The sequence below is a fragment of the Mobula hypostoma genome, chromosome 2 (genome assembly GCF_963921235.1).
Source record: "Mobula hypostoma chromosome 2, sMobHyp1.1, whole genome shotgun sequence".
Taxonomy (NCBI): Eukaryota; Metazoa; Chordata; class Chondrichthyes; order Myliobatiformes; family Myliobatidae; genus Mobula; species Mobula hypostoma.
Window position 1 is genome coordinate 166458120 of NC_086098.1, and position 27667 is coordinate 166485786.

General features: G+C 58.7%; 1 protein-coding gene across 1 annotated transcript in view; it reads left to right on the forward strand.

The window, feature by feature from the left end:
• col9a3 (collagen, type IX, alpha 3) overlaps positions 1-27667 on the forward strand; it is a 213701-nt gene that overhangs the window by 149770 nt on the left and 36264 nt on the right. The window contains exons 23-25 of the mRNA XM_063073738.1: positions 24313-24384; positions 25075-25110; positions 26743-26787. Of these exons, the coding sequence (XP_062929808.1) occupies positions 24313-24384; positions 25075-25110; positions 26743-26787 (153 nt within the window). The remainder of the gene's footprint in view (positions 1-24312; positions 24385-25074; positions 25111-26742; positions 26788-27667) is intronic.

Consider the following 27667-nt stretch of genomic DNA (forward strand, 5'->3'; position numbering starts at 1 on the left):
CCCACCATCCCACGTCCTCCCTCTCCCATCGTCCCTACTCCTCTCTCTGACGGTCCCACCTTCTTTCCCTCTCACCTTCCCACCTCCCCTCTCTCTGTTGCACCTCCTCTCTTCCTCCGACCCACATACTCTCCCATCTTCCTACGTCCCCTCTCTCCGTCCCACCTCCTCTCTCTCCATCCCACCGCATCTCTCTTCCACCGTCCCACCACCTCTCTCTCCCACCATCCCACCTCCTCTCTCTCCCTCTGTCCCACCTTCTCTCTCCTACCATCCCTTCTCCTCTCTCTGCCACAGTCCCACCTCCTCTCTCTCCCTCTGTCCCACCTCCTCTCTCTCCCACCATCCCTTTTCCTCTCTCTGCCACAGTCCCACCTCCTCCCTCTCCCATCGTCCCACCTCCTCTCTCTCCCTCTGTCCAACCTCTTCTTTCTCCCACCGTCACTTCTCTTCTCTCTGCCACAGTCCCACCTCCTCTCTCTCCCACCGTCCCACCTCCTCTTTCTTCTCACCGTCCCACCTCCTCTCTCTCTCTCACCTTCCCACCTCCTCTCTCTCCCAACATCCCACCTCCTCTCTCTCCCTCCGTCACACCTCCTCCCTATCCCACCATCCCACCTCTTCTGTCCAGCCATCCCACCTCCTATCTCTCTCTCCCACCATCCCACTTCCTCTCTCTCTCTCACCGTCCCACCTACGCCCTCTCCCACTGTCCCTCCCTCTTTCTTCCCACCGTCCCACCTCCTCTCTCTCTCTCACCTTCCCACCTCCTCTCTCTCCCACCGTCCCACCTCCTCCCTCTCCCACCGTCCCTTCTCCTCTCTCTGCCTCCGTCTGACCTCCTCTCTCTCCCACCGTCCCATCTCCTCTCTCTCCCGCCGTCCCTCCTCTTTCTCTCATTGTCCCACCTCCTCTCTCTCCCCCCATCCCTCTTCCTCTCTCTTGCACCGTCCCACCTCCTCTCTCTCCCCCACCATTCCATCTCCTCTCTCTCCCTTCGTCCTTCCTCCTCTCTGTTCCACCGTTCCTCATCCTCTCTTTCCCACCGTCCCACCCCCACTCTCTCCCTCCATCCCTCCTGCTCTCTCTCTGTCCCACCTCTTATCTCTTCCACCATCCAACCTCCTCTCTCTCCCACTGTCCCATCTCCTCTCTCTCTCACTGTCCCATATTCTCTCTCACTGTCCCACCTCCTCTCTCTCCCACCATCCCACCTCTTCTCTCTCTCACCGTCCCACCTGCTCTCCCTCTCACCGTCCCACCTCTTTTCTCTGCCATCGTCCCACCTCCTCTCCCTCTCTCACCGTCCCACCTCCGTGCTCTCTCACCATCCCTCCTCCTCTCTCACCCACCGTCCCACCTCTTCTCTCTCCCACTGTCCCACCTCCTCCCTCTCCCATCGTCCCACCTCCTCTTTCTCCCCATCCCACCTCCTCTCCCACCATCACTCTTCCCCTCTCTCTGTCCCACCTCCTATCTCTTCCTCCGACCCATATCCTCTCCCATCTTCCCACCAGCCCTCTCTCCGTCCCACCTTCTCTCTCACCGTCCCACCTCATCTCTCTTCCACCGTCCCAGCTCCTCTCTCTCTCACCGTCCCACCTCCTCTCTCTGCCTCTGTCCGACATCCTCTCTCTCCCACCGTCCTACCACCTCTCTCTCCCGCCATCCCTCCTCCTCTCTCTCTCACCATCCCACCTCCTCTTTCCTCTCACCTTCCCACCTCCTCACTCTCTCACCGTCCCAACTTCTCTCTCTCCCAACGTCCCACCACCTCTCTCTCCCTTTGTCCCTCCTCCTCTCTCTTCCTCTGTCCCTCCGTCTCTCTCCCACCATCCCAACTCCTCTCTCTCTCACCGTCCCACCTCGTCTCCCACCATCCCTGCTCCTCTCTCTCACTGTCCCACCTCCTTTCTCTCTCACCTATCCACCTCCCCTCTCTCTGTCCCACCTCCTATCTCTTCCTCCGACCCATATCCTCTCCCATCTTCCCAATACCCCTCTCTGCGTCCCACCTTCTCTCTCACCCTCCCACCTCATCTCTCTTCCACCGTCCCACCTCCTCTCTCTCTCACTGTCCCACCGCCTCTCTCTCCCTCTGTCCCACCTCCTCTCTCTCCCACCGTCCCTCCTCCTCTCTCTCCCACCGTCCCACCTGCTCTCCCTCTCACCGTCTCACCTCCTCTCTCTCCCCCCATCCCTCTTCCTCTCTCATGCACCGTCCCACCTCCTCTCTCTCCCACCATTCCATCTCCTCTCTCTCCCTTCGTCCTTCCTCCTCTCTCTTCCACCGTTCCTCATCCTCTCTTTCCCACCGTCCCACCCCCTCTCTCTCCCGCCATCCCTCCTCCTCTCTCTCTGTCCCACCTCTTATCTCTTCCACCATCCCACCTCCTCTCTCTCCCACTGTCCCATCTCCTCTCTCTCTCACTGTCCCATATTCTCTCACTGTCCCACCTCCTCTCTCTCCCACCATCCCACCTCTTCTCTCTCTCACCGTCCCACCTGCTCTCCCTCTCACCGTCCCACCTCTTCTCTCTCCCACCGTCCCACGTCCTCTCCCTCTCTCACCATCCCACCTCCGCGCTCTCTCACCATCCCTCCTCCTCTCTCACACACCGTCCCACCTCTTCTCTGCCCAGCCGTCCCACCTCCTCTCTATCTCACTGTCCCACCTCCTCTCTCTCCCACCGTCCCTCCTCCTCTCTCTCCCACCGTCCCTCCTCCCCTCTCTCCCACCGTCCCTCCTCCTCTCTCTCCCTCCGTCCCTCCTCCTCTCTCTTCCGCCGTCCCTCCTCCCCTCTCTCCCACCGTCCCAACTCCTCTCTCTCTCCATCTGTCTCTACTCCTCTCTTTCCCACTGTCCTACCTCCTATGTCTCCCACCGTTCCTCCTCCTCTCTTTCCCACCGTCCCACCCCCTCTCTCTCCCACCATCCCTCCTCCTCTCTCTCTGTCCCACCTCATATCTCTTCCTCCGACCCACGTCCTCTCCCATCTTCCCACCTCCCCTCTCTCCATCCCACCTTCTCTCTCACCGGCCCACCTCATCTCTCTTCCACCGTCCCACCTCCTCTCTCTCTCATCATCCCACCTCCTCTCTCTCTCATCGTCCCACCTCCTCTCTCTCCTTCTGTCCCACCTCCTCTCTCTCCCACCATCCCTTTTCCTCTCTCTGCCACAGTCCCACCTCCTCCCTCTCCCACCATCCCACCTCCTCTCTCTACCTCTGTCCCACCTCTTCTCTCTCCCTTCGTCCCTTCTCTTCTCTCTGCCACAGTCCCACCTCCTCTCTCTCCCACCATCCCACCTCCTCTCTCTCCCTCTGTCCCACCTCTTCTCTCTCCCGCCATCCCTTCTCCTCTCTCTGCCACAGTCCCACCTCCTCTCTCTCCCATCGTCCCACCTCCTCTCTCCCACCGTCCCTTCTTTTCTCTCTGCCACAATCCCACCTCCTCTCTCTTCCACCGTCCCATCCCCTCTCTCTCCCGCCATCCCTCCTCCTCTCTCTCTCTCCATCCCACTTCCTCTCTCTCTCTCACCGTCCCACCTACTCTCTCTCTCTCACCTTCCCACCTCCTCTCTCTCCCACCGTCCCACCTCTTCCCTCTCCCACAGTCCCTTCTCCTCTCTCTGCCTCCGTCTGACCTCTCTCTCCCACCGTCCCATCTCCTCTCTCTCCCGCCGTCCCTCCTCTTTCTCTCACTGTACCACCTCCTCTCTCGCCCACCATCCCACCTCCTCTCTCTCCCCCATCCCTCTTCCTCTCTCTTGCACCGTCCCACCTCCTCTCTCTCCCACCATTCCATCTCCTCTCTCTCCCTTCGTCCTTCCTCCTCTCTCTTCCACCGTTCCTCATCTTCTCTTTCCCACCGTCCCACCACCTCTCTCTCCCTCTATCCCTCCTCCTCTCTCTCTTTCCCACCTCTTATCTCTTCCATCATCCCACCTCCTCTCTCTCCCACTGTCCCATCTCCTCTCTCTCTCACTGTCCCATATTCTCTCTCACTGTCCCACCTCCTCTCTCTCCCACCATCCCACCTCTTCTCTCTCTCACCGTCCCACCTGCTCTCCCTCTCACCGTCCCACCTCTTCTCTCTCCCACCGTCCCACCTCCTCTCCCTCTCTCACCGTCCCACCTCCGCGCTCTCTCACCATCCCTCCTCCTCTCTCACACACCGTCCCACCTCTTCTCTCTCCCACCGTCGCACATCCTCCCTCTCCCATCGTCCCACCTCCTCTTTCTCCCCATCCCACCTCCTCTCCCACCATCCCCTTTCCCGTCATTCTTTCCCACCTCCTATCTCTTCCTCCGACCCTTATCCTCTCCCATCTTCCCACCAGCCCTCTCTCCGTCCCATCTTCTCTCTCACCATCCCACCTCCTCTCTCTCCCACCGTCCCACCTCCTCTCTCTCCCGCTGTCCCACCTCCTCTCTCTCCCACCGTCCCACCACCTCTCTCTCCCGCCTTCCCTTCTCCTCTCTCTGCCTCCGTCCGACATCCTTCTCTCCCACCGTCCCACCAGCTCTCTCTCCCACCATCCCTCCTCCTCTCTCTCCCTCCGTCCCACTTCCTCTCTCTCTCTCACCATCCCACCTCCTCTTTCTTCTCACCTTCCCACCTCCTCACTCTCTCACCGTCCCACCTCTTCTCTCTCCCACCGTCGCACATCCTCCCTCTCCCATCGTCCCACCTCCTCTTTCTCCCCATCCCACCTCCTCTCCCACCATCCCTCTTCCCGTCACTCTGTCCCACCTCCTATCTCTTCCTCCGACCCTTATCCTCTCCCATCTTCCCACCAGCCCTCTCTCCGTCCCATCTTCTCTCTCATCATCCCACCTCATCTCTCTTCCACCATCCCACCTCCTCTCTCTCTCACCGTCCCACCTCCTCTCTCTCCCACCGTCCCACCTCCTCTCTCTCCCGCTGTCCCACCTCCTCTCTCTCTCACCGTCCCACCTCCTCTCTCTCCCACCGTCCCACCTCCTCTCTCGCCCGCTGTCCCACCTCCTCTCTCTCCCACCGTCCCACCACCTCTCTCCCGCCTTCTCTTCTCCTCTCTCTGCCTCCGTCCGACATCCTTCTCTCCCACCGTCCCACCACCTCTCTCTCCCGCCATCCCTCCTCCTCTCTCTCTCACCGTCCCACTTCTTCTCTCTCCCGTCTCACCTGCTCTCTCTCCCTCCGTCCCACTTCCTCTCTCTCTCTCACCATCCCACCTCCTCTTTCTTCTCACCTTCCCACCTCCTCACTCTCTCACGGTCCCAACTCGTCTCTCTCCCACCGTCCCACCACCTCTCTCTCCCTTTGTCCCTCCTCCTCTCTCTTCCTCTGTCTCTCCTCCTCTCTCTTCCTCTGTCCCACCTCCTATCTCTTCCTCCGACCCATATCCTCTCCCATCTTCCCACCACCCCTTTCTCCGTCCCACCTTCTCTCTCACCGTCCCACCTCATCTCTCTTCCACCATCCCACCTCCTCTCTCTCTCACCGTCCCACCTCCTCTCTCTCCCTCTGTCCCACCTCCTCTCTCTCCCACCGACCCACCACCTCTCTCTCCCGCCTTCCCTTCTCCTCTCTCTGCCTCCGTCCGACATCCTCTCTCTCCCACCGTCCTACCACCTCTCTCTCCCGCCATCCCTCCTCCTCTCTCTCTCACCGTCCCACTTCCTCTCTCTCCCGTCTCACCTGCTCTCTCTCCCTCCATCCAACTTCCTCTCTCTCTCTCACCATCCCACCTCTGCTTTCTTCTCACCTTCCCACCTCCTCACTCTCTCACCGTCCCAATTCCTCTCTCTCCCACCGTCCCACCACCTCTCTCTCCCTTTGTCCCTCCTCCTCTCTCTTCCTCTGTCTCTCCTCCTCTCTCTTCCTCTGGCCCTCCTTCTCTCTCCCACCATCCCACCTCCTCTCTCTCCCACCATCCCACCTCTTCTCTCTCTCACCGTCCCACCTGCTCTCCCTCTCACCGTCCCACCTCTTCTCTCTCCCACCGTCCCACCTCCTCTCCCTCTCTCACCATCCCACCTCCGCGCTCTCTCACCATCCCTCCTCCTCTCTCACACACCGTCCCACCTCTTCTCTGCCCAGCCGTCCCACCTCCTCTCTATCTCACTGTCCCACCTCCTCTCTCTCCCACCGTCCCTCCTCCTCTCTCTCCCACCGTCCCTCCTCCCCTCTCTCCCACCGTCCCTCCTCCTCTCTCTCCCTCCGTCCCTCCTCCCCTCTCTCCCACCGTCCCTCCTCCTCTCTCTCCCTCCGTCCCTCCTCCTCTCTCTTCCGCCGTCCCTCCTCCCCTCTCTCCCACCGTCCCAACTCCTCTCTCTCTCCATCTGTCTCTACTCCTCTCTTTCCCACTGTCCTACCTCCTATGTCTCCCACCGTTCCTCCTCCTCTCTTTCCCACCGTCCCACCCCCTCTCTCTCCCACCATCCCTCCTCCTCTCTCGCTGTCCCACCTCATATCTCTTCCTCCGACCCACGTCCTCTCCCATCTTCCCACCTCCCCTCTCTCCATCCCACCTTCTCTCTCACCGGCCCACCTCATCTCTCTTCCACCGTCCCACCTCCTCTCTCTCTCATCATCCCACCTCCTCTCTCTCTCATCGTCCCACCTCCTCTCTCTCCTTCTGTCCCACCTCCTCTCTCTCCCACCATCCCTTTTCCTCTCTCTGCCACAGTCCCACCTCCTCCCTCTCCCACCATCCCACCTCCTCTCTCTACCTCTGTCCCACCTCTTCTCTCTCCCTTCGTCCCTTCTCTTCTCTCTGCCACAGTCCCACCTCCTCTCTCTCCCACCATCCCACCTCCTCTCTCTCCCTCTGTCCCACCTCTTCTCTCTCCCGCCATCCCTTCTCCTCTCTCTGCCACAGTCCCACCTCCTCTCTCTCCCATCGTCCCACCTCCTCTCTCCCACCGTCCCTTCTTTTCTCTCTGCCACAATCCCACCTCCTCTCTCTTCCACCGTCCCATCCCCTCTCTCTCCCGCCATCCCTCCTCCTCTCTCTCTCTCCATCCCACTTCCTCTCTCTCTCTCACCGTCCCACCTACTCTCTCTCTCTCACCTTCCCACCTCCTCTCTCTCCCACCGTCCCACCTCTTCCCTCTCCCACAGTCCCTTCTCCTCTCTCTGCCTCCGTCTGACCTCTCTCTCCCACCGTCCCATCTCCTCTCTCTCCCGCCGTCCCTCCTCTTTCTCTCACTGTACCACCTCCTCTCTCGCCCACCATCCCACCTCCTCTCTCTCCCCCATCCCTCTTCCTCTCTCTTGCACCGTCCCACCTCCTCTCTCTCCCACCATTCCATCTCCTCTCTCTCCCTTCGTCCTTCCTCCTCTCTCTTCCACCGTTCCTCATCTTCTCTTTCCCACCGTCCCACCACCTCTCTCTCCCTCTATCCCTCCTCCTCTCTCTCTTTCCCACCTCTTATCTCTTCCATCATCCCACCTCCTCTCTCTCCCACTGTCCCATCTCCTCTCTCTCTCACTGTCCCATATTCTCTCTCACTGTCCCACCTCCTCTCTCTCCCACCATCCCACCTCTTCTCTCTCTCACCGTCCCACCTGCTCTCCCTCTCACCGTCCCACCTCTTCTCTCTCCCACCGTCCCACCTCCTCTCCCTCTCTCACCGTCCCACCTCCGCGCTCTCTCACCATCCCTCCTCCTCTCTCACACACCGTCCCACCTCTTCTCTCTCCCACCGTCGCACATCCTCCCTCTCCCATCGTCCCACCTCCTCTTTCTCCCCATCCCACCTCCTCTCCCACCATCCCTTTTCCCGTCATTCTTTCCCACCTCCTATCTCTTCCTCCGACCCTTATCCTCTCCCATCTTCCCACCAGCCCTCTCTCCGTCCCATCTTCTCTCTCACCATCCCACCTCCTCTCTCTCCCACCGTCCCACCTCCTCTCTCTCCCGCTGTCCCACCTCCTCTCTCTCCCACCGTCCCACCACCTCTCTCTCCCGCCTTCCCTTCTCCTCTCTCTGCCTCCGTCCGACATCCTTCTCTCCCACCGTCCCACCAGCTCTCTCTCCCACCATCCCTCCTCCTCTCTCTCCCTCCGTCCCACTTCCTCTCTCTCTCTCACCATCCCACCTCCTCTTTCTTCTCACCTTCCCACCTCCTCACTCTCTCACCGTCCCACCTCTTCTCTCTCCCACCGTCGCACATCCTCCCTCTCCCATCGTCCCACCTCCTCTTTCTCCCCATCCCACCTCCTCTCCCACCATCCCTCTTCCCGTCACTCTGTCCCACCTCCTATCTCTTCCTCCGACCCTTATCCTCTCCCATCTTCCCACCAGCCCTCTCTCCGTCCCATCTTCTCTCTCATCATCCCACCTCATCTCTCTTCCACCATCCCACCTCCTCTCTCTCTCACCGTCCCACCTCCTCTCTCTCCCACCGTCCCACCTCCTCTCTCTCCCGCTGTCCCACCTCCTCTCTCTCTCACCGTCCCACCTCCTCTCTCTCCCACCGTCCCACCTCCTCTCTCGCCCGCTGTCCCACCTCCTCTCTCTCCCACCGTCCCACCACCTCTCTCTCCCGCCTTCTCTTCTCCTCTCTCTGCCTCCGTCCGACATCCTTCTCTCCCACCGTCCCACCACCTCTCTCTCCCGCCATCCCTCCTCCTCTCTCTCTCACCGTCCCACTTCTTCTCTCTCCCGTCTCACCTGCTCTCTCTCCCTCCGTCCCACTTCCTCTCTCTCTCTCTCACCATCCCACCTCCTCTTTCTTCTCACCTTCCCACCTCCTCACTCTCTCACGGTCCCAACTCGTCTCTCTCCCACCGTCCCACCACCTCTCTCTCCCTTTGTCCCTCCTCCTCTCTCTTCCTCTGTCTCTCCTCCTCTCTCTTCCTCTGTCCCACCTCCTATCTCTTCCTCCGACCCATATCCTCTCCCATCTTCCCACCACCCCTTTCTCCGTCCCACCTTCTCTCTCACCGTCCCACCTCATCTCTCTTCCACCATCCCACCTCCTCTCTCTCTCACCGTCCCACCTCCTCTCTCTCCCTCTGTCCCACCTCCTCTCTCTCCCACCGACCCACCACCTCTCTCTCCCGCCTTCCCTTCTCCTCTCTCTGCCTCCGTCCGACATCCTCTCTCTCCCACCGTCCTACCACCTCTCTCTCCCGCCATCCCTCCTCCTCTCTCTCTCACCGTCCCACTTCCTCTCTCTCCCGTCTCACCTGCTCTCTCTCCCTCCATCCAACTTCCTCTCTCTCTCTCACCATCCCACCTCTGCTTTCTTCTCACCTTCCCACCTCCTCACTCTCTCACCGTCCCAATTCCTCTCTCTCCCACCGTCCCACCACCTCTCTCTCCCTTTGTCCCTCCTCCTCTCTCTTCCTCTGTCTCTCCTCCTCTCTCTTCCTCTGGCCCTCCTTCTCTCTCCCACCATCCCACCTCCTCTCTCTCCCACCATCCCACCTCTTCTCTCTCTCACCGTCCCACCTGCTCTCCCTCTCACCGTCCCACCTCTTCTCTCTCCCACCGTCCCACCTCCTCTCCCTCTCTCACCATCCCACCTCCGCGCTCTCTCACCATCCCTCCTCCTCTCTCACACACCGTCCCACCTCTTCTCTGCCCAGCCGTCCCACCTCCTCTCTATCTCACTGTCCCACCTCCTCTCTCTCCCACCGTCCCTCCTCCTCTCTCTCCCACCGTCCCTCCTCCGCTCTCTCCCACCGTCCCTCCTCCTCTCTCTCCCTCCGTCCCTCCTCCTCTCTCTTCCGCCGTCCCTCCTCCCCTCTCTCCCACCGTCCCAACTCCTCTCTCTCTCCATCTGTCTCTACTCCTCTCTTTCCCACTGTCCTACCTCCTATGTCTCCCACCGTTCCTCCTCCTCTCTTTCCCACCGTCCCACCCCCTCTCTCTCCCACCATCCCTCCTCCTCTCTCGCTGTCCCACCTCATATCTCTTCCTCCGACCCACGTCCTCTCCCATCTTCCCACCTCCCCTCTCTCCATCCCACCTTCTCTCTCACCGGCCCACCTCATCTCTCTTCCACCGTCCCACCTCCTCTCTCTCTCATCATCCCACCTCCTCTCTCTCTCATCGTCCCACCTCCTCTCTCTCCTTCTGTCCCACCTCCTCTCTCTCCCACCATCCCTTTTCCTCTCTCTGCCACAGTCCCACCTCCTCCCTCTCCCACCATCCCACCTCCTCTCTCTACCTCTGTCCCACCTCTTCTCTCTCCCTTCGTCCCTTCTCTTCTCTCTGCCACAGTCCCACCTCCTCTCTCTCCCACCATCCCACCTCCTCTCTCTCCCTCTGTCCCACCTCTTCTCTCTCCCGCCATCCCTTCTCCTCTCTCTGCCACAGTCCCACCTCCTCTCTCTCCCATCGTCCCACCTCCTCTCTCCCACCGTCCCTTCTTTTCTCTCTGCCACAATCCCACCTCCTCTCTCTTCCACCGTCCCATCCCCTCTCTCTCCCGCCATCCCTCCTCCTCTCTCTCTCTCCATCCCACTTCCTCTCTCTCTCTCACCGTCCCACCTACTCTCTCTCTCTCACCTTCCCACCTCCTCTCTCTCCCACCGTCCCACCTCTTCCCTCTCCCACAGTCCCTTCTCCTCTCTCTGCCTCCGTCTGACCTCTCTCTCCCACCGTCCCATCTCCTCTCTCTCCCGCCGTCCCTCCTCTTTCTCTCACTGTACCACCTCCTCTCTCGCCCACCATCCCACCTCCTCTCTCTCCCCCATCCCTCTTCCTCTCTCTTGCACCGTCCCACCTCCTCTCTCTCCCACCATTCCATCTCCTCTCTCTCCCTTCGTCCTTCCTCCTCTCTCTTCCACCGTTCCTCATCTTCTCTTTCCCACCGTCCCACCACCTCTCTCTCCCTCTATCCCTCCTCCTCTCTCTCTTTCCCACCTCTTATCTCTTCCATCATCCCACCTCCTCTCTCTCCCACTGTCCCATCTCCTCTCTCTCTCACTGTCCCATATTCTCTCTCACTGTCCCACCTCCTCTCTCTCCCACCATCCCACCTCTTCTCTCTCTCACCGTCCCACCTGCTCTCCCTCTCACCGTCCCACCTCTTCTCTCTCCCACCGTCCCACCTCCTCTCCCTCTCTCACCGTCCCACCTCCGCGCTCTCTCACCATCCCTCCTCCTCTCTCACACACCGTCCCACCTCTTCTCTCTCCCACCGTCGCACATCCTCCCTCTCCCATCGTCCCACCTCCTCTTTCTCCCCATCCCACCTCCTCTCCCACCATCCCCTTTCCCGTCATTCTTTCCCACCTCCTATCTCTTCCTCCGACCCTTATCCTCTCCCATCTTCCCACCAGCCCTCTCTCCGTCCCATCTTCTCTCTCACCATCCCACCTCCTCTCTCTCCCACCGTCCCACCTCCTCTCTCTCCCGCTGTCCCACCTCCTCTCTCTCCCACCGTCCCACCACCTCTCTCTCCCGCCTTCCCTTCTCCTCTCTCTGCCTCCGTCCGACATCCTTCTCTCCCACCGTCCCACCAGCTCTCTCTCCCACCATCCCTCCTCCTCTCTCTCCCTCCGTCCCACTTCCTCTCTCTCTCTCACCATCCCACCTCCTCTTTCTTCTCACCTTCCCACCTCCTCACTCTCTCACCGTCCCACCTCTTCTCTCTCCCACCGTCGCACATCCTCCCTCTCCCATCGTCCCACCTCCTCTTTCTCCCCATCCCACCTCCTCTCCCACCATCCCTCTTCCCGTCACTCTGTCCCACCTCCTATCTCTTCCTCCGACCCTTATCCTCTCCCATCTTCCCACCAGCCCTCTCTCCGTCCCATCTTCTCTCTCATCATCCCACCTCATCTCTCTTCCACCATCCCACCTCCTCTCTCTCTCACCGTCCCACCTCCTCTCTCTCCCACCGTCCCACCTCCTCTCTCTCCCGCTGTCCCACCTCCTCTCTCTCTCACCGTCCCACCTCCTCTCTCTCCCACCGTCCCACCTCCTCTCTCGCCCGCTGTCCCACCTCCTCTCTCTCCCACCGTCCCACCACCTCTCTCTCCCGCCTTCTCTTCTCCTCTCTCTGCCTCCGTCCGACATCCTTCTCTCCCACCGTCCCACCACCTCTCTCTCCCGCCATCCCTCCTCCTCTCTCTCTCACCGTCCCACTTCTTCTCTCTCCCGTCTCACCTGCTCTCTCTCCCTCCGTCCCACTTCCTCTCTCTCTCTCTCACCATCCCACCTCCTCTTTCTTCTCACCTTCCCACCTCCTCACTCTCTCACGGTCCCAACTCGTCTCTCTCCCACCGTCCCACCACCTCTCTCTCCCTTTGTCCCTCCTCCTCTCTCTTCCTCTGTCTCTCCTCCTCTCTCTTCCTCTGTCCCACCTCCTATCTCTTCCTCCGACCCATATCCTCTCCCATCTTCCCACCACCCCTTTCTCCGTCCCACCTTCTCTCTCACCGTCCCACCTCATCTCTCTTCCACCATCCCACCTCCTCTCTCTCGCACCGTCCCACCACCTCTCTCACCCACTGACCCACCTCCTCTCTCTCCCACCGACCCACCACCTCTCTCTCCCGCCTTCCCTTCTCCTCTCTCTGCCTCCGTCCGACATCCTCTCTCTCCCACCGTCCTACCACCTCTCTCTCCCGCCATCCCTCCTCCTCTCTCTCTCACCGTCCCACTTCCTCTCTCTCCCGTCTCACCTGCTCTCTCTCCCTCCATCCAACTTCCTCTCTCTCTCTCACCATCCCACCTCTGCTTTCTTCTCACCTTCCCACCTCCTCACTCTCTCACCGTCCCAATTCCTCTCTCTCCCACCGTCCCACCACCTCTCTCTCCCTTTGTCCCTCCTCCTCTCTCTTCCTCTGTCTCTCCTCCTCTCTCTTCCTCTGGCCCTCCTTCTCTCTCCCACCATCCCACCTCCTCTCTCTCTCACCGTCCCACCTCATCTCCCACCATCCCTCCTCCTCTCTCTCACTGTCCCACCTCCTTTCTTTCTCACCTTTCCACCTCCCCTCTCTCTGTCCCACCTCCTATCTCTTCCTCCGACCCATATCCTCTCCCATCTTCCCAACACCCCTCTCTCCGTCCCATCTTCTCTCTCACCCTCCCACCTCATCTCTCTTCCACCTTCCCATTTCCTCTCTCTCTCACTGTCCCACCGCCTCTCTCTCACTCTGTCCCACCTCCTCTCTCTCCCACCGTCCCTCCTCCTCTCTCTCCCACCGTCCCACCTGCTCTCCCTCTCACCGTCCCACCTCCTCTCTCTCCCCCCATCCCTCTTCCTCTCTCTTGCACCGTCCCACCTCCTCTCTCTCCCACCATTCCATCTCCTCTCTCTCCCTTCGTCCTTCCTCCTCTCTCTTCCACCGTTCCTCATCCTCTCTTTCCCACCGTCCCACCCCCTCTCTTTCCCACCATCCCTCCTCGTCTCTCTCTGTCCCACCTCTTATCTCTTCCACCAACCCACCTCCTCTCTCTCCCACTGTCCCATCTCCTCTCACTCTCACTGTCCCATATTCTCTCACTGTCCCACCTCCTCTCTCTCCCATCATCCCACCTCTTCTCTCTCTCACCGTCCCACCTGCTCTCCCTCTCACCGTCCCACCTCTTCTCTCTCCCACCGTCCCACCTCCTCTCCCTCTCTCACCGTCCCACCTCCGCGCTCTCTCACCATCCCTCCTCCTCTCTCACACACCGTCCCACCTCTTCTCTCTCCCACCGTCCCACCTCCTCACTCTCCCATCGTCCCACCTCCTCTTTCTCCCCATCCCACCTCCTCTCCCACCATCCCTCTTCCCCTCTCTCTGTCCCACCTCCTATCTCTTCCTCCGACCCATATCCTCTCCCATCTTCCCACCACCCCTTTCTCCGTCCCACCTTCTCTCTCACCGTCCCACCTCATCTCTCTTCCACCGTCCCACCTCCTCTCTCTCTCACCGTCCCACCTCCTCTCTCTCCCCCACCGTCCCACCTCCTCTCTCTCCCTCTGTCCCACCTCCTCTCTCTCCCACCGTCCCACCACCTCTCTCTCCCGCCATCCCTCCTCCTCTCTCTCTCACCGTCCCACTTCCTCTCTCTCCCGTCTCACCTGCTCTCTCTCCCTCCGTCCCACTTCCTCTCTCTCTCTCACCATCCCACCTCCGCTTTCTTCTCACCTTCCCACCTCCTCACTCTCTCACCGTCCCAACTCCTCTCTCTCCCACCATCCCACCACCTCTCTCTCCCTTTGTCCCTCCTCCTCTCTCTTCCTCTGTCCCTCCTTCTCTCTCCCACCGTCCCACCTCCTCTCTCACACACAGTCCCACCTCTTCCCTGTCCCACCGTCCCACCTCCTCTCTCACACACCGGCCCACCTCTTCTCTCTCCCACCGTCCCACCTCCTCCCTCTCTCACCATCCCATCTCCTCTCTCTCCCTCTGTCCCACCTCCTCTCTCTCCCACCATCCCTTTTCCTCTCTCTGCCACAGTCCCACCTCCTCCTTCTCCCACCGTCCCACCTCCTCTCTCTCCCTCTGTCCCACCTCTTCTCTCTCCCACCGTCCCTTCTCTTCTCTCTGCCACAGTCCCACCTCCTCTCTCTCCCACTTTCCCACCGCTTCTCTCTCCCTCTGTCCCACCTCCTCTCTCTCTCACCGTCCCACCTCGTCTCCCACCATCCCTCCTCCTCTCTCTCTCTGTCCCACCTCCTTTCTCTCTCACCTTTCCACCTCCCCTCTCTCTGTCCCACCTCCTATCTCTTCCTCCGACCCATATCCTCTCCCATCTTCCCAACACCCCTCTCTCCGTCCCACCTTCTCTCTCACCCTCCCACCTCATCTCTCTTCCACCGTCCCACCTCCTCTCTCTCCCAACGTCCCTCCTCCTCTCTCTGCCACCGTCCCACCTGCTCTCCCTCTCACCGTCCCACCTCCTCCCTCTCTCACCGTCCCACCTCCTCGCTCTCTCACCGTCCCTCTTACTCTCTCACACACCGTCCCACCTCTTCTCTGTCCCACCGTCCCACCTCCTGTCTCACACACTGTCCCACCTCTTCTCTCTCCCACCGTCCCACCTCCTCCCTCTCTCACTGTCCCACCTCCTCTCTCTCCCTCTGTCCCACTTCCTCTCTCTCCCCCACCATCACTTTTCCTCTCTCTCCCACCATCCCACCTCCTCTCTCTCCCACCGGCCTACCTCCTCCCTCTCTCACCGTCCCACCTCCTCTCTCTCTCACCGTCCCACCTCCTCTCTCACCCACCGTCCCACCTCCTCTCTCTCCCACTGACCCACCTCTTCTCTCTCTCACTGTCCCACCGCCTCTCTCTCCCTCTGTCCCACCTCCTCTCTCTCCCACTGTCCCACCTCCTCACTCTCTCACCGTCCCTCTTCCTCTCTCACACACCGTCCCAGCTCTTCTCTGTCCCACCGTCCCACCTCCTGTCTCACAGACCGTCCCACCTCTTCTCTCTCCCACCATCCCACCTCCTCCCTCTCCCACCATCCCTTTTCCTCTCTCTGCCACAGTCCTACCACCTCCCTCTCCCACCGTCCCACCTCCTCTCTCTCCCTCTGTCCCACCTCTTCTCTCTCCCACCGTCCCTTCTCTTCTCTCTGCCACAGTCCCACCTCCTCTCTCTCCCACCGTCCCACCTCCTCTCTGTTCCACCTCCTCTCTCTCCCGCCATCCCTTCTCCTCTCTCTGCCACAGTCCCACCTCCTCTCTCTCCCATCGTCCCACCTCCTCTCTCCCACCGTCCCTTCTCTTCTCTCTGCCACAGTCCCACCTCCTCTCTCTCCCACCGTCCCACCTCTTCTCTCTCCCGCCATCCCTCCTCCTCTCTCTCTCTCCGTCCCACTTCCTCTCTCTCTCTCACCGTCCCACCTACTCCCTCTCCCACCGTCCCTCCTCCTCTTTCTTCTCAATGTCCCACCTCCTCTCTCTCTCTCACCTTCCCACCTCCTCTCTCTCCCACCGTCCCACCACCTCTCTCTCCCTCCGTCCCATCTCCTCCCTCTCCCTCCGTCCCACCTCCTCCCGCTCCCACCGTCCCTTCTCCTCTCTCTGCCTCCGTCTGACCTCCTCTCTCTCCCACCGTCCCATCTCCTCTCTCTCCTGCCGTCCCTCCTCTCTCTCTCACCGTCCCACCTCCTCTCTCGCCCACCACCCCACCTCCTCTCTCTCCCCCCATCCCTCTTCCTCTCTCTCGCACCGTCCCACCTCCTCTCTCTCCCACCATTCCATCTCCTCTCTCTCCCTTCATCCTTCCTCCTCTCTTTCCCACCGTTCCTCCTCCTCTCTTTCCCACCGTCCCACCCCCTCTCTCTCCCACCATCCCTCCTCCTCTCTCTATGTCCCACCTCTTATCTCTTCCACCATCCCACCTCCTCTCTCTCCCACTGTCCCATCTCCTCTCTCTCTCACTATCCCATATTCTCTCCCACCGTCCCAGCTCCTGTCCCTCTCTCACCGTCCCACCACCTCTCTCTCCCTTTGTCCCACCTCCTCTCTCTCCCTTCGTCCCACCTCCTCTCTCTCCCACCGTCCCACCTCCTCTCTCTCTCACTGTCCCATATTCTCTCCCACCATCCCACCTCCTCTCCCTCTCTCACCGTCCCACCTCCTCGCTCTCTCACCGTCCCACCTCCTAGCTCTCTCACCATCCCTCCTCCTCTCTCACACACCGTCCCACCTCTTCTCTCTACCATCGTTCCACCTCCTCCCTCTCCCATCGTCCCACCTCCTCTTTCTCCCCCGTCCCACCTCCTCTCCCACCATCCCTCCTCCTTTCTCTCTGTCCCACCACCTCTCTCTTCTTCCGACCCACATCCTCTCCCATCTCCCCACCTCCCCTCTCTCCGTCCCACCTGCTCTCTCACCATCCCACCTCACCTCTCTTCCACCGTCCTACCTCCTCTCTCTCTCACTGTCCCATATTCTCTCCCACTGTTCCACCTCGTCTTTCTCCCAGATCCCACTCCTCTCTCTCTCACCGTCTAACCTCCTCTCTCTCTCACCGTCCAACCTCCTCTCTCTGCCACAGTCCCACCTCCTCTCTCTCCCGCCGTCCCTCCGCTTCTCTCTCCCACCATCCCACCTGCTCTCTCTCCCACTGTCCCAACACCTCTCTCCCCCTCCATCCCACTTCCTCCCTCTCCCACCATCCCTTCTCCTCTCTCTCCCGCCATCCCTCCTCCTCTATCTCTCACCGTCCCAACTCCTCTCTCTCCCTTCGTGTCTACTCCTCTCTTTCTCACCATCCCACCTCCTCTGACTCCCACCGTCCCTCCTCCTCTCTCTCCCACCGTCCCACCTCCTCTCTCTCCCTCCGTCACACCTCCTCCCTATCCCACCGTCCCACCTCTTCTGTCCAGCCATCCCACCTCCTATCTCCCTCTCCCACCATCCCACTTCCTCCCTCTCCCATCGTCCCTACTCCTCTCTCTGACGGTCCCACCTTCTTTCCCTCTCACCTTCCCACCTCCCCTCTCTCTGTTGCACCTCCTCTCTTCCTCCGACCCACATACTCTCCCATCTTCCTACGTCCCCTCTCTCCGTCCCACCTCCTCTCTCTCCATCCCACCGCATCTCTCTTCCACCGTCCCACCACCTCTCTCTCCCACCATCCCACCTCCTCTCTCTCCCTCTGTCCCACCTTCTCTCTCCTACCATCCCTTCTCCTCTCTCTGCCACAGTCCCACCTCCTCTCTCTCCCTCTGTCCCACCTCCTCTCTCTCCCACCATCCCTTTTCCTCTCTCTGCCACAGTCCCACCTCCTCCCTCTCCCATCGTCCCACCTCCTCTCTCTCCCTCTGTCCAACCTCTTCTTTCTCCCACCGTCCCTTCTCTTCTCTCTGCCACAGTCCCACCTCCTCTCTCTCCCACCGTCCCACCTCCTCTTTCTCCTCACCGTCCCACCTCCTCTCTCTCTCTCACCTTCCCACCTCCTCTCTCTCCCAACATCCCACCTCCTCTCTCTCCCTCCGTCACACCTCCTCCCTATCCCACCATCCCACCTCTTCTGTCCAGCCATCCCACCTCCTATCTCTCTCTCCCACCATCCCACTTCCTCTCCCATCGTCCCTACTCCTCTCTCTGACGGTCCCACCTTCTTTCCCTCTCACCTTCCCACCTCCCCTCTCTCTGTTGCACCTCCTCTCTTCTTCCGACCCACATACTCTCCCATCTTCCCACATCCCCTCTCTCCGTCCCACCTCCTCTCTCTCCATCCCACCGCATCTCTCTTCCACCGTCCAACCTCCTCTCTCTCCCTCTGTCCCACCTCCTCCCTCTCCCACCGTCCCTTCTCCTCTCTCTGCCACAGTCCCACCTCCTCTCTCTCCCACCGTCCCACCACCTCTCTCTCCCACCATCCCACCTCCTCTCTCTCCCTCTGTCCCACCTTCTCTCTCCTACCATCCCTTCTCCTCTCTCTGCCACAGTCCCACCTCCTCTCTCTCCCTCTGTCCCACCTCCTCTCTCCCACCGTCCCTTCTCTTCTCTCTGCCACAATCCCACCTCCTCTCTCTCCCACCGTCCCACCTACTCTCTCTCTCGCCATCCCTCCTCCTCTTTCTTCTCACCGTCCCACCTCCTCTCTCTCTCTCACCTTCCCACCTCCTCTCTCTCCCAACATCCCACCTCCTCTCTCTCCCAACATCCCACCACCTCTCTCTCCCTCCGTCCCACCTCCTCCCTCTCCCTCCGTCCCACCTCCTCCCTCTCCCACCGTCCCTTCTCCTCTCTCTGCCTCCATCCCATCTCCTCTCTCTCCCGCCGTCCCTCCTCTCTCTCCCACCGTCCCATCTCCTCTCTCTCCCGCCGTCCCTCCTCTCTCTCTCACCGTCCCATCTCCTCTCTTGCCCACCATCCCACCTACTCTCTCTCCCCCATCCGTCTTCCTCTCTCTCGCACCGTCCCAGCTCCTCTCTCTCGCACCATTCCATCTACTCTCTCTCCCTTCGTCCTTCCTCCTCTCTCTCCCACCGTTCCTCCTCCTCTCTTTCCCACCATCCCACCCCCTCTCTCTCCCACCATCCCTCCTCCTCTCTCGCTGTCCCACCTCCTATCTCTTCCACCATCCCACCTCCCCTCTCTCCCACTTTCCCACCTCCTCTCTCTCTCTCACTGTCCCATATTCTCTCTTGCCGTCCCACCTCGTCTTTCTCCCACCTTCCCACCTCCTCCCTCTCTCACCTTCCCACCTCCTCCCTCTCTCACCTTCCCACCTCCTTTCTCTCCCTCTGTCCTACCTCCTCCCTCTCCCACCGTCGCACCTCCTCTCACTTCTGCCATCCCACCTCCTCTCTCTCCCGCCGTCCCTCCTCCTCTCTCTCCCGGTCCTTCTTCCGCTATCTCTCACCATCCCAACTCCTCTCTCTCCCTCCGTCTCTACTCCTCTCTTTCCCACCGTCCCACCTCCTCTCTCTCCCACCGTCCCACCTCCTCTCTCTCTCACCGTCCCACCTCCTCTCTCTCTCACCGTCCCACCTCCTCTCTCTCTCACCATCCCACCTCCTCTCTCTCCCACCATCCCTTTTCCTCTCTCTGCCACAGTCCCACCTCCTCCCTATCCCACCGTCCCACCTCCTCTCTCTCCCTCTGTTCCACCTCCTCTCTCTCCCACCGTCTCACCTCCTCTCTCTCCCTCCGTCCCACCTCCTCTCTCTCCCTCTGTTCCACCTCCTCTCTCTCCCACCGTCTCACCCCCTCTCTCTCCCTCCGTCCCACCTCCTCTCTCTCCCTCTGTCCCACCTCCTCTCGCTCCCCCATCCCTCTTCCACTCTCTCCCACCATCCCTTTTCCTCTCTCTCCCACCGTTCCTCCTCCTCTCTTTCCCACCGTCCCAACCCCTCTCTGTCCCACCTTCCCTCCTCCTCTCTCTCTGTCCCACCTCCTATCTCTTCCACCGTCCCACCTCCTCTCCCATCTTCCCACCTCCCCTCTCTCCATCCCACCTTCTCTCTCACCGTCCCACCTCATCTCTCTTCCACCGTCCCACCTCCTATCTCTCCCACTGTCCCATCTCCTTTCTCTCTCACTGTCCCAGATTCTCTCTCACCGTCCCACCTCGTCTTTCTCCCACCATCCCACCTCCTCCCTCTCTCACCGTCCCACCTCCTCTCTCTCCCTCTGTCCCACCTCCTCTCTCTCCCACCATCCCTTTTCCTCTCTCTGCCACAGTCCTCCTCCCTCTCCCACTGTCCCACCTCCTCTCTCTCCCTCTGTCCCACCTCCTCTCTCCCACCGTCCCTTCTCTTCTCTCTGCCACAGTCCCACCTCCTCTTTCTCCCACCGTCCCACCTCCTCTCTCTCCCGCTGTCCCTCCTCCTCTCTCTCTCTCCGTCCCACTTCCTCTCTCTCTCTCACCGTCCCACCCACTCCCTCTCCCACCGTCCCTCCTCCTCTCTCTCCCACCATCCCACCTCCTCTCTCTCCCTCTGTCCCACCTTCTCTCTCCCACCATCCCTTCTCCTCTCTCTGCCACAGTCCCACCTCCTCTCTCTCCCTCTGTCCCACCTCCTCTCGCTCCCCCCATCCCTCTTCCACTCTCTCCCACCATCCCTTTTCCTCTCTCTCCCACCGTTCCTCCTCCTCTCTTTCCCACTGTCCCAACCCCTCTCTGTCCCACCTTCCCTCCTCCTCTCTCTCTGTCCCACCTCCTATCTCTTCCACCGTCCCACCTCCTCTCCCATCTTCCCACCTCCCCTCTCTCCATCCCACCTTCTCTCTCACCGTCCCACCTCATCTCTCTTCCACCGTCCCACCTCCTATCTCTCCCACTGTCCCATCTCCTTTCTCTCTCACTGTCCCAGATTCTCTCTCACCGTCCCACCTCGTCTTTCTCCCACCATCCCACCTCCTCCCTCTCTCACCGTCCCACCTCCTCTCTCTCCCTCTGTCCCACCTCCTCTCTCCCACCGTCCCTTCTCTTCTCTCTGCCACAGTCCCACCTCCTCTTTCTCCCACCGTCCCACCTCCTCTCTCTCCCGCTGTCCCACCTCCTCTCTCTCACCGTCCCACCCACTCCCTCTCCCACCGTCCCTCCTCCTCTTTCTTCTCACCGTCCCACCTCCTCTCTCTCTCTCACCTTCCCACCTCCTCTCTCTCCCACCGTCCCACCACCTCTCTCTCCCTCCATCCCACCTCCTCCCTCTCCCTCCGTCCCACCTCCTCCCTCTCCCACCGTCCCTTCTCCTCTCTCTGCCTCCGTCCCATCTCCTCTCTCTCCCTTTGTCCTTCCTCCTCTCTCTCCCACCGTTCCTTCTCCTCTCTTTCCCACCATCCCACCCCCTCTCTCTCCCACCATCCCTCCTCCTCTCTCGCTGTCCCACCTCCTATCTCTTCCACCATCCCACCTCCTCTCTCTCCCACTTTCCCATCTCCTCTCTCTCTCTCACTGTCCCATATTCTCTCTCACCGTCCCACCTCGTCTTTCTCTCACCTTCCCACCTCCTCCCTCTCTCACCGTCCCACTTCCTCTCTCTCCCTCTGTCCTACCTCCTCCCTCTCCCACCGTCGCACCTCCTCTCACTTCCACCATCCCACCTCCTCTCTCTCCCGCCGTCCCTCCTCCTCTCTCTCCCGGTCCTTCTTCCTCTATCTCTCACCATCCCAACTCCTCTCTCTCCCTCCGTCTCTACTCCTCTCTTTCCTACCGTCCCACCTCCTCTCTCTCTCACCGTCCCACCTCCTCTCTCTCCCTCTGTCCCACCTCCTCTCTCTCCCACCATCCCACCACCTCTCTCTCTCTCACTGTCCCACCTACTCCCTCTCCCACTGTCCCAACTCCTCTCTCTCTCCCCCATCCCACCTCCTCTCCCACCATCCCACCTCCTCTCTCTCCCACTGTCCATTCTCTTCTCTCTGCCACAGTCCCACCTCCTCTCTCTCCCTCTGTCCCTCCTCCTCTCTCTCCCTCCGTCCCACCTCCTCTCTCTCCCTCCGTCCCACCTCCTCCCTCTCTCACCATCCCACCTCCTCTCTCTCCCACCGTCCAACCTCCTCTCTCTGCCACATTCTCACCTCCTCTCTCTCCCACCGTTCCACCTCCGCCTCTCTCTGTCCCTCCGTCCCACCTCCTCTCTCTCCTGCCGTCCCTCCTCTTCTCTCTCCCACCATCCCACCTCCTCTCTCTCCCACTGTCCCACCACCTCTCTCTCCCTCTGTCACACCTCCTCCGTCTCCCACCGTCACACCTCCTCTCTCTCCCTCCCTCTACTCCTCTCTTTCCCACCACCCCTCCTCCTCTCTCTCCCACCGTCCCACCTCCTCTCTCTCGCACCGTCCCACCTCCTCTCTCTGTCACTGTCCCACATCCTCTCTCTCCCACCGTCCGACCTCTTCTCTGTCCAGCCATCCCACCTCCTCTCTCTCTCTCCCACCATCCCACCTCCTCCCTCTCCCATCGTCCCTACTCCTCTCTTTCACTGTCCCACCTTCTTTCTCTCTCACCTTCCCATCTCCCCTCTCTCTGTCGCACTCCTCTCTCTTCCTCCGACCCACATACTCTCCCATCTTCCCACCTCCCCTCTTTCCGTCCCACCTCCTCTCTCACCATCCCACCGCATCTCTCTCCCACCGTTCCACCTCCTCTCTCTCCCTCCGTCCCACCTCCTCCCTCTCCCTCCATCCCTCCTCCTCCCTCTCCCACCGTCCCTCCGCTTCTCTCTCTCTCACCGTCCCACCTCCTCTCTCTCCCACCACCCCACCTCCTCTCTCTCCTCCATCCCTCTTCCTCTCTCTCACTCTGTCCCAGCTCCTCTCTCTCGCACCGTCCCACCCCCTCTCTCTCCCTTCGTCCTTCCTCCTCTATCTCCCACCTTTCCTCCTCCTCTCTTTCCCACCATCCCACACCCTCTCTCTCCCACCATCCCTCCTCCTCTCTCACTGTCCCACCTCCCCTCTCTCCGTCCCAGCTTCTCTCTCACCATCCCACCTCATCTCTCTTCCACCGTCCCATCACCTCTCTCTCTCACTACCCCATATTCTCTGTCACCGTCCCACCTCGTCTTTTTCCCACCCTCCCACCTCCTCCCTCTCTCACCGTCCCACCTCCTCTCTCTCCTTCTGTCCCACCTCCTCTCTCTCCCTCTGTCCCACCTCCTCTCTCTCCCACCGTCCCTTCTCTTCTCTCTGCCAGAGTCCCACCTCCTCTCTCTCCCACCGTCCCACCTCCTCTCTCTCCCACCATCCCTTCTCCTCTCTCTGCCTCCATCCGACGTCCTCTCTCTCACTGTCCCACCTCCTCTCTCTCTCACTGTCGCACATCCTCTCTCTCCCACCGTCCCTCCTCCTCTCTCTCCCTCCATCCCACCTCCTCTCTCTCACCGTCCCACCTCCTCTGTCTCTCACCGTCCCACCTCCCCTCTCTCCATCCCACCTGTCTCTTCCTCCAACCGACATCCTCTCCCGTCTTCCCACCTCCCCTCTCTCCGTCCCACCTCCTTTCTCACTGTCCCACCTCATCTCTCTTCCACTGTCCCACCTCCTCTCTCTCTCACCGTCCCACCTCCTCTCTCTCAATTCTCATCGCCCCTTCCCATCCCATCTCACCTTCCCCCTCCCCACATCTCACCTCGTTCATACTAATCTCATCACCCATTTCCTCACTTCATCACCCCTTTCGCCATCCCATCTACCGCTCCCCATTCCTCCTACCTCTCCTCCGTCCTACCTACCCCTATCCATCCCACCTCATCCCTCCCTCCCCTGTCCCTCCCCAATCTCGCATCGTCCCTCCCCAATAAAGCCTCATCTCTCTCTCATCCCACCTCGTCCCTCCCTCCCCTGTCCCTCCGCAACCTCGTGTCGTCCCTCCCGAATCTTGCCTCGTCCCTCCACAATATCGCCTCGTCTCTCCCCATCCCAGCTCATCCTTCCCTCCCCTGTCATTCCCTATCTTACATCATCCCTCCCTTTCTTACATTCGTCTCTCATCTTTTATCTTCACCCTAATCCTTGTTTCCACTTTTTCTCATCCCTCCTCTCTTCAGTCCTCGGCATTCTCCCTACCTCCCCTCCCACCCTGCAAGCTCTGACTTCCTCACCTCCTCTCTGTCATTCAACTTCTTATGCAAGCCATTTCCTATCTGCAAGGAACTTCCTTTCTTGTTCTTCATTGTTCCCTTCTCCCCCATCTCACCCCTCTTCCCATAGTTTCACCCTCGTCCCCTCATCTCACCTCTTCCAATCTGCTACCTCCTCTCCTTCCCTATCTCTCAACTCACCCCCTCCTGCAGTCTCCTCCCCTCCTTCTTGCCCTTCTCCCTGCTCCAGCCTCTTCCCCTCCCACCCAGCCCTGCTTCTCCTCTGCTCCTCCCTGCTGCTCATTTTCCTCTCCGGTCTATCCGCTCCTGCCCCGGGCCTCGCCCTCTTAACAGAAGTGTCTCTTCTCTGCAGGGAAGAAAAGGTGAGAGTGGTGAGCCTGGCATGCCGGGGCCGACTGGAGTCCGTGGTGATTTCGGTGACAGGGTAAGTCTGCTCTTCATGTCCTGAGCAGCAAGGGATGACACTGGCTGTGGGACAGACACGCAAAGACCTTCTGTTACTACAGTGCCGGGAAAGCAGGGGGCACACGGGAGCAGTATCCCAAAACCCAATCCAGGGTGCAAATCCTGCCACCAGGGTTTTACATTTCTTCAGTTAAACAAATGTGGAATTATCAAGGCAATCTCGGTAAAAGTGAGGAAAAAAACAGTAATTTAAATTGTTTTAAAATCCCATAAATCTGAAATACAAACAGAAGATGCAGGAAAAACTTGGCAGGCCAAGCAACATCTATGGAGAGGGAAAATAACAATATTTCAGAACTTGTGTTTCATCACCTTCCTCCTCGTACTTCATCCCTGAGTGTCCTCTGTCCCCTCGTGTCTTCACTCTCATTGATTGTGTCTCCCTCACAGCTCCCTCCCACCCCCACCATCGTACCTACTGTTGCTCAACAGTAGAACAATCTGTTTAGTACAGCAAGATCCTCCAGTGGCGAGGAGTGCAGGAATTGGTAACAAGGTGCTGCAGGAGTCTTGGTGACCGGTAAACCGGTGGTCACCAAAACCAATGGTCACCTGGGTTAGTTGTCTCACCACAGGGTGATGTGTGATGCCTCCATGAACTCTTTATTGCCAACTAACAACTTGTGTTTTTTTTAAACCTCCTCCCCAGGGTCCTGTTGGAGCATCTGGTCCCAAAGGTAACCAGGTAAGGAGAGGATTTCAGGCACTGTAGCTCCCTTAGTGACCTGGTTTGAGGCCATGAAGATAGAAAAATACACCACAAAATCAGTCAGTCCACGATTGATTTTGGAATGGGTCAAAAGGTCGACACAACCACTTAAGCCCACCATGTTTTGTTGACCTTTTAACCCACTCCAAAATCAATCTCCCCCCCACCCCGCCGCATAGCCCTCCATTTTCTCTCCATCCATATGTCTATCTTAGCATTTTTAAATGTCCTGATTGTATTTGCCTCTACCACTAGCTGGGTGGTGGGGTGGAGATACGTCTCTACCAAAGGAGGTTTAACGCGCTCCTTCCCTCTGCTAACCTGCAGGTCACCCTCGGGCAAGGTGTAGCACCTGCTTAGCTCCCTGATCTGGGTCATGTGAAGCCATGGTCGTCTGAGCAGCTGGTGCAGGTTACAAGTCCCGGTTATGTGCCACTGACGCCAGGCAGACCATCTCTGAAGAGTATTGATAATAGCTGGGGTCGCTTGGCTTGTAAAGACACTGCCCAGAAGAAGGCAATGGCAAACCACTGCTGTAGATAAATTTGCCAAGAACAATCATAGTGATGGAAAGAGCATGATCGCCCACTTCATACAACACGGCACCTAACGAACGAATTACCACTGGTCCAGGCTGCATGTTCCATGCACTTTACTGTTTGTGTACTGAAATTGTCATCACCATCTGTAGAGTGGATTGATGAGGGTAGGGCAGTGGATGTTGTCCACATAGACTTTAGGAAAGCTTTTGAGAAGGTCTCTCATGATAAGCTGGTCTGGAGGTTTAAGTCACATGGGGTTCATGATCAGTTAGTAAATTGGATCCAAAGTTGGCATAGAAGATAGAGGGTAGCAGATAGGAGATAGTAGAGGGGGGTAGCAAACCGAGGGGCGTTTTTCTGATTGGAGGTCTGTGACCAGTGGTGTTCCACAGGGTCAGTGCTGGATCTCTCTGGTTTATAATATACAATATTTCAATGACTTAGATGAAAAGATAAGTGGTCAGACAACAGGAAAATCGGTGGAGTTGTGAACAAAGAGGAAGTTTGTCAAAGGATAGAGCAAGACACAGGTCAGGTGGAAATGTGAGCAGAGAAGTGGCAGGTGGAGTTTAATCCAGATAAGTGTGAGGTGTTCAACTTTGAGAGGTCAGATATAAGAGGAAAGCATAAAGTAAAGGGAAAGGCCCTGATAGACACAGAGATCTTGGACAAATGCTACAGCTTCCTGAATGTGGCAAAACAAGTGGACAGGACGGTAAAGAAGCCATACACAGGTTTACCTTCATCCCTCAGGGTAATGAGTGTAATTTCTGGGGTGTCAAAGTTTGCTTAGGCCATGTTTGGAACATTGCATTTCAGTTCTGACTGTCCTTCTTACAGGAAGGAAGTGGAGAGGAGACGGAACAGGTTCATCAGAATGCTGCCTGGATTAGAGAGTATTAACTAGAGGGAGGGATTGGACAAACGTAGTGTTTTCTCTGGAGCATCACAAGTTCAGGGGCAACCTGATAACGAGTTATCTTTTGATCTTTAACAGCACATTTCCTGACCTGAATTTAAATGTCCTTTGCATTATTTAATCCCTCTGCAATGTGTTGTTTTACAGGGTCTCGCAGGGTCTGATGGACTACCAGGGGAAAAGGGAGATTTGGTAAGTTCCATTACACAGATACAGTGCAGAACATCACACTGCAAACATCTATTGAGCCCCACATGTGATACACTCATCAATTAATCAACAATTGACAGGGAGAAAGGAGAAGATAGCAGCGCGACGCAGCGCGTGCGGCCTGTCCAGTGAATGATACCGTATTTGTAAGTAGGTACCGTACATAATTCTGATTTGATGCAGACAGACGTGAGAAGCACGGAGGAACATCTGGAGAAACTTCTGAAATAGTCATAGTCATAGTCATACTTTATTGATCCTGGGGGAAATTGGATTTTGTTACAGTTGCACTATAAATTAATAAATAGTAATAGAACCATAAATAGTTAAATAGTAATATGTAAATTATGCCAGTAAATTATGAAATAAGTCCAGGATCAGCCTATTGGCTCAGGGTGTCTGACCTTCCAAGGGAGGAGTTGTAAAGTTTGATGGCCACAGGCAGGAATGACTTCCTATGACGCTCTGTGCTGCATCTCGGTGGAATGAGTCTTTGGCTGAATGTATTCCTGTGCCCACCCAGTACATTATGTAGTGGATGGGAGACATTGTCCAAGATGGCATGCAACTTAGACAGCATCCTCTTTTCAGACACCACCGTCAGAGAGTCCAGTTCCATCCCCACAACATCACTGGCCTTTCGAATGAGTTTGTTGATTCTGTTGGTGTCTGCTACCCTCAGCCTGCTGCCCCAGCACACAACAGCAAACATGACAGCACTGGCCACCACAGACTCGTAGAACATCCTCAGCATCGTCCGGCAGATGTTAAAGGACCTCAGTCTCTTCAGGAAATAGAGACAGCTCTGACCCTTCTTGTAGACAGCCTCAGTGATCTTTGACCAGTCTAGTTTATTGTCAAT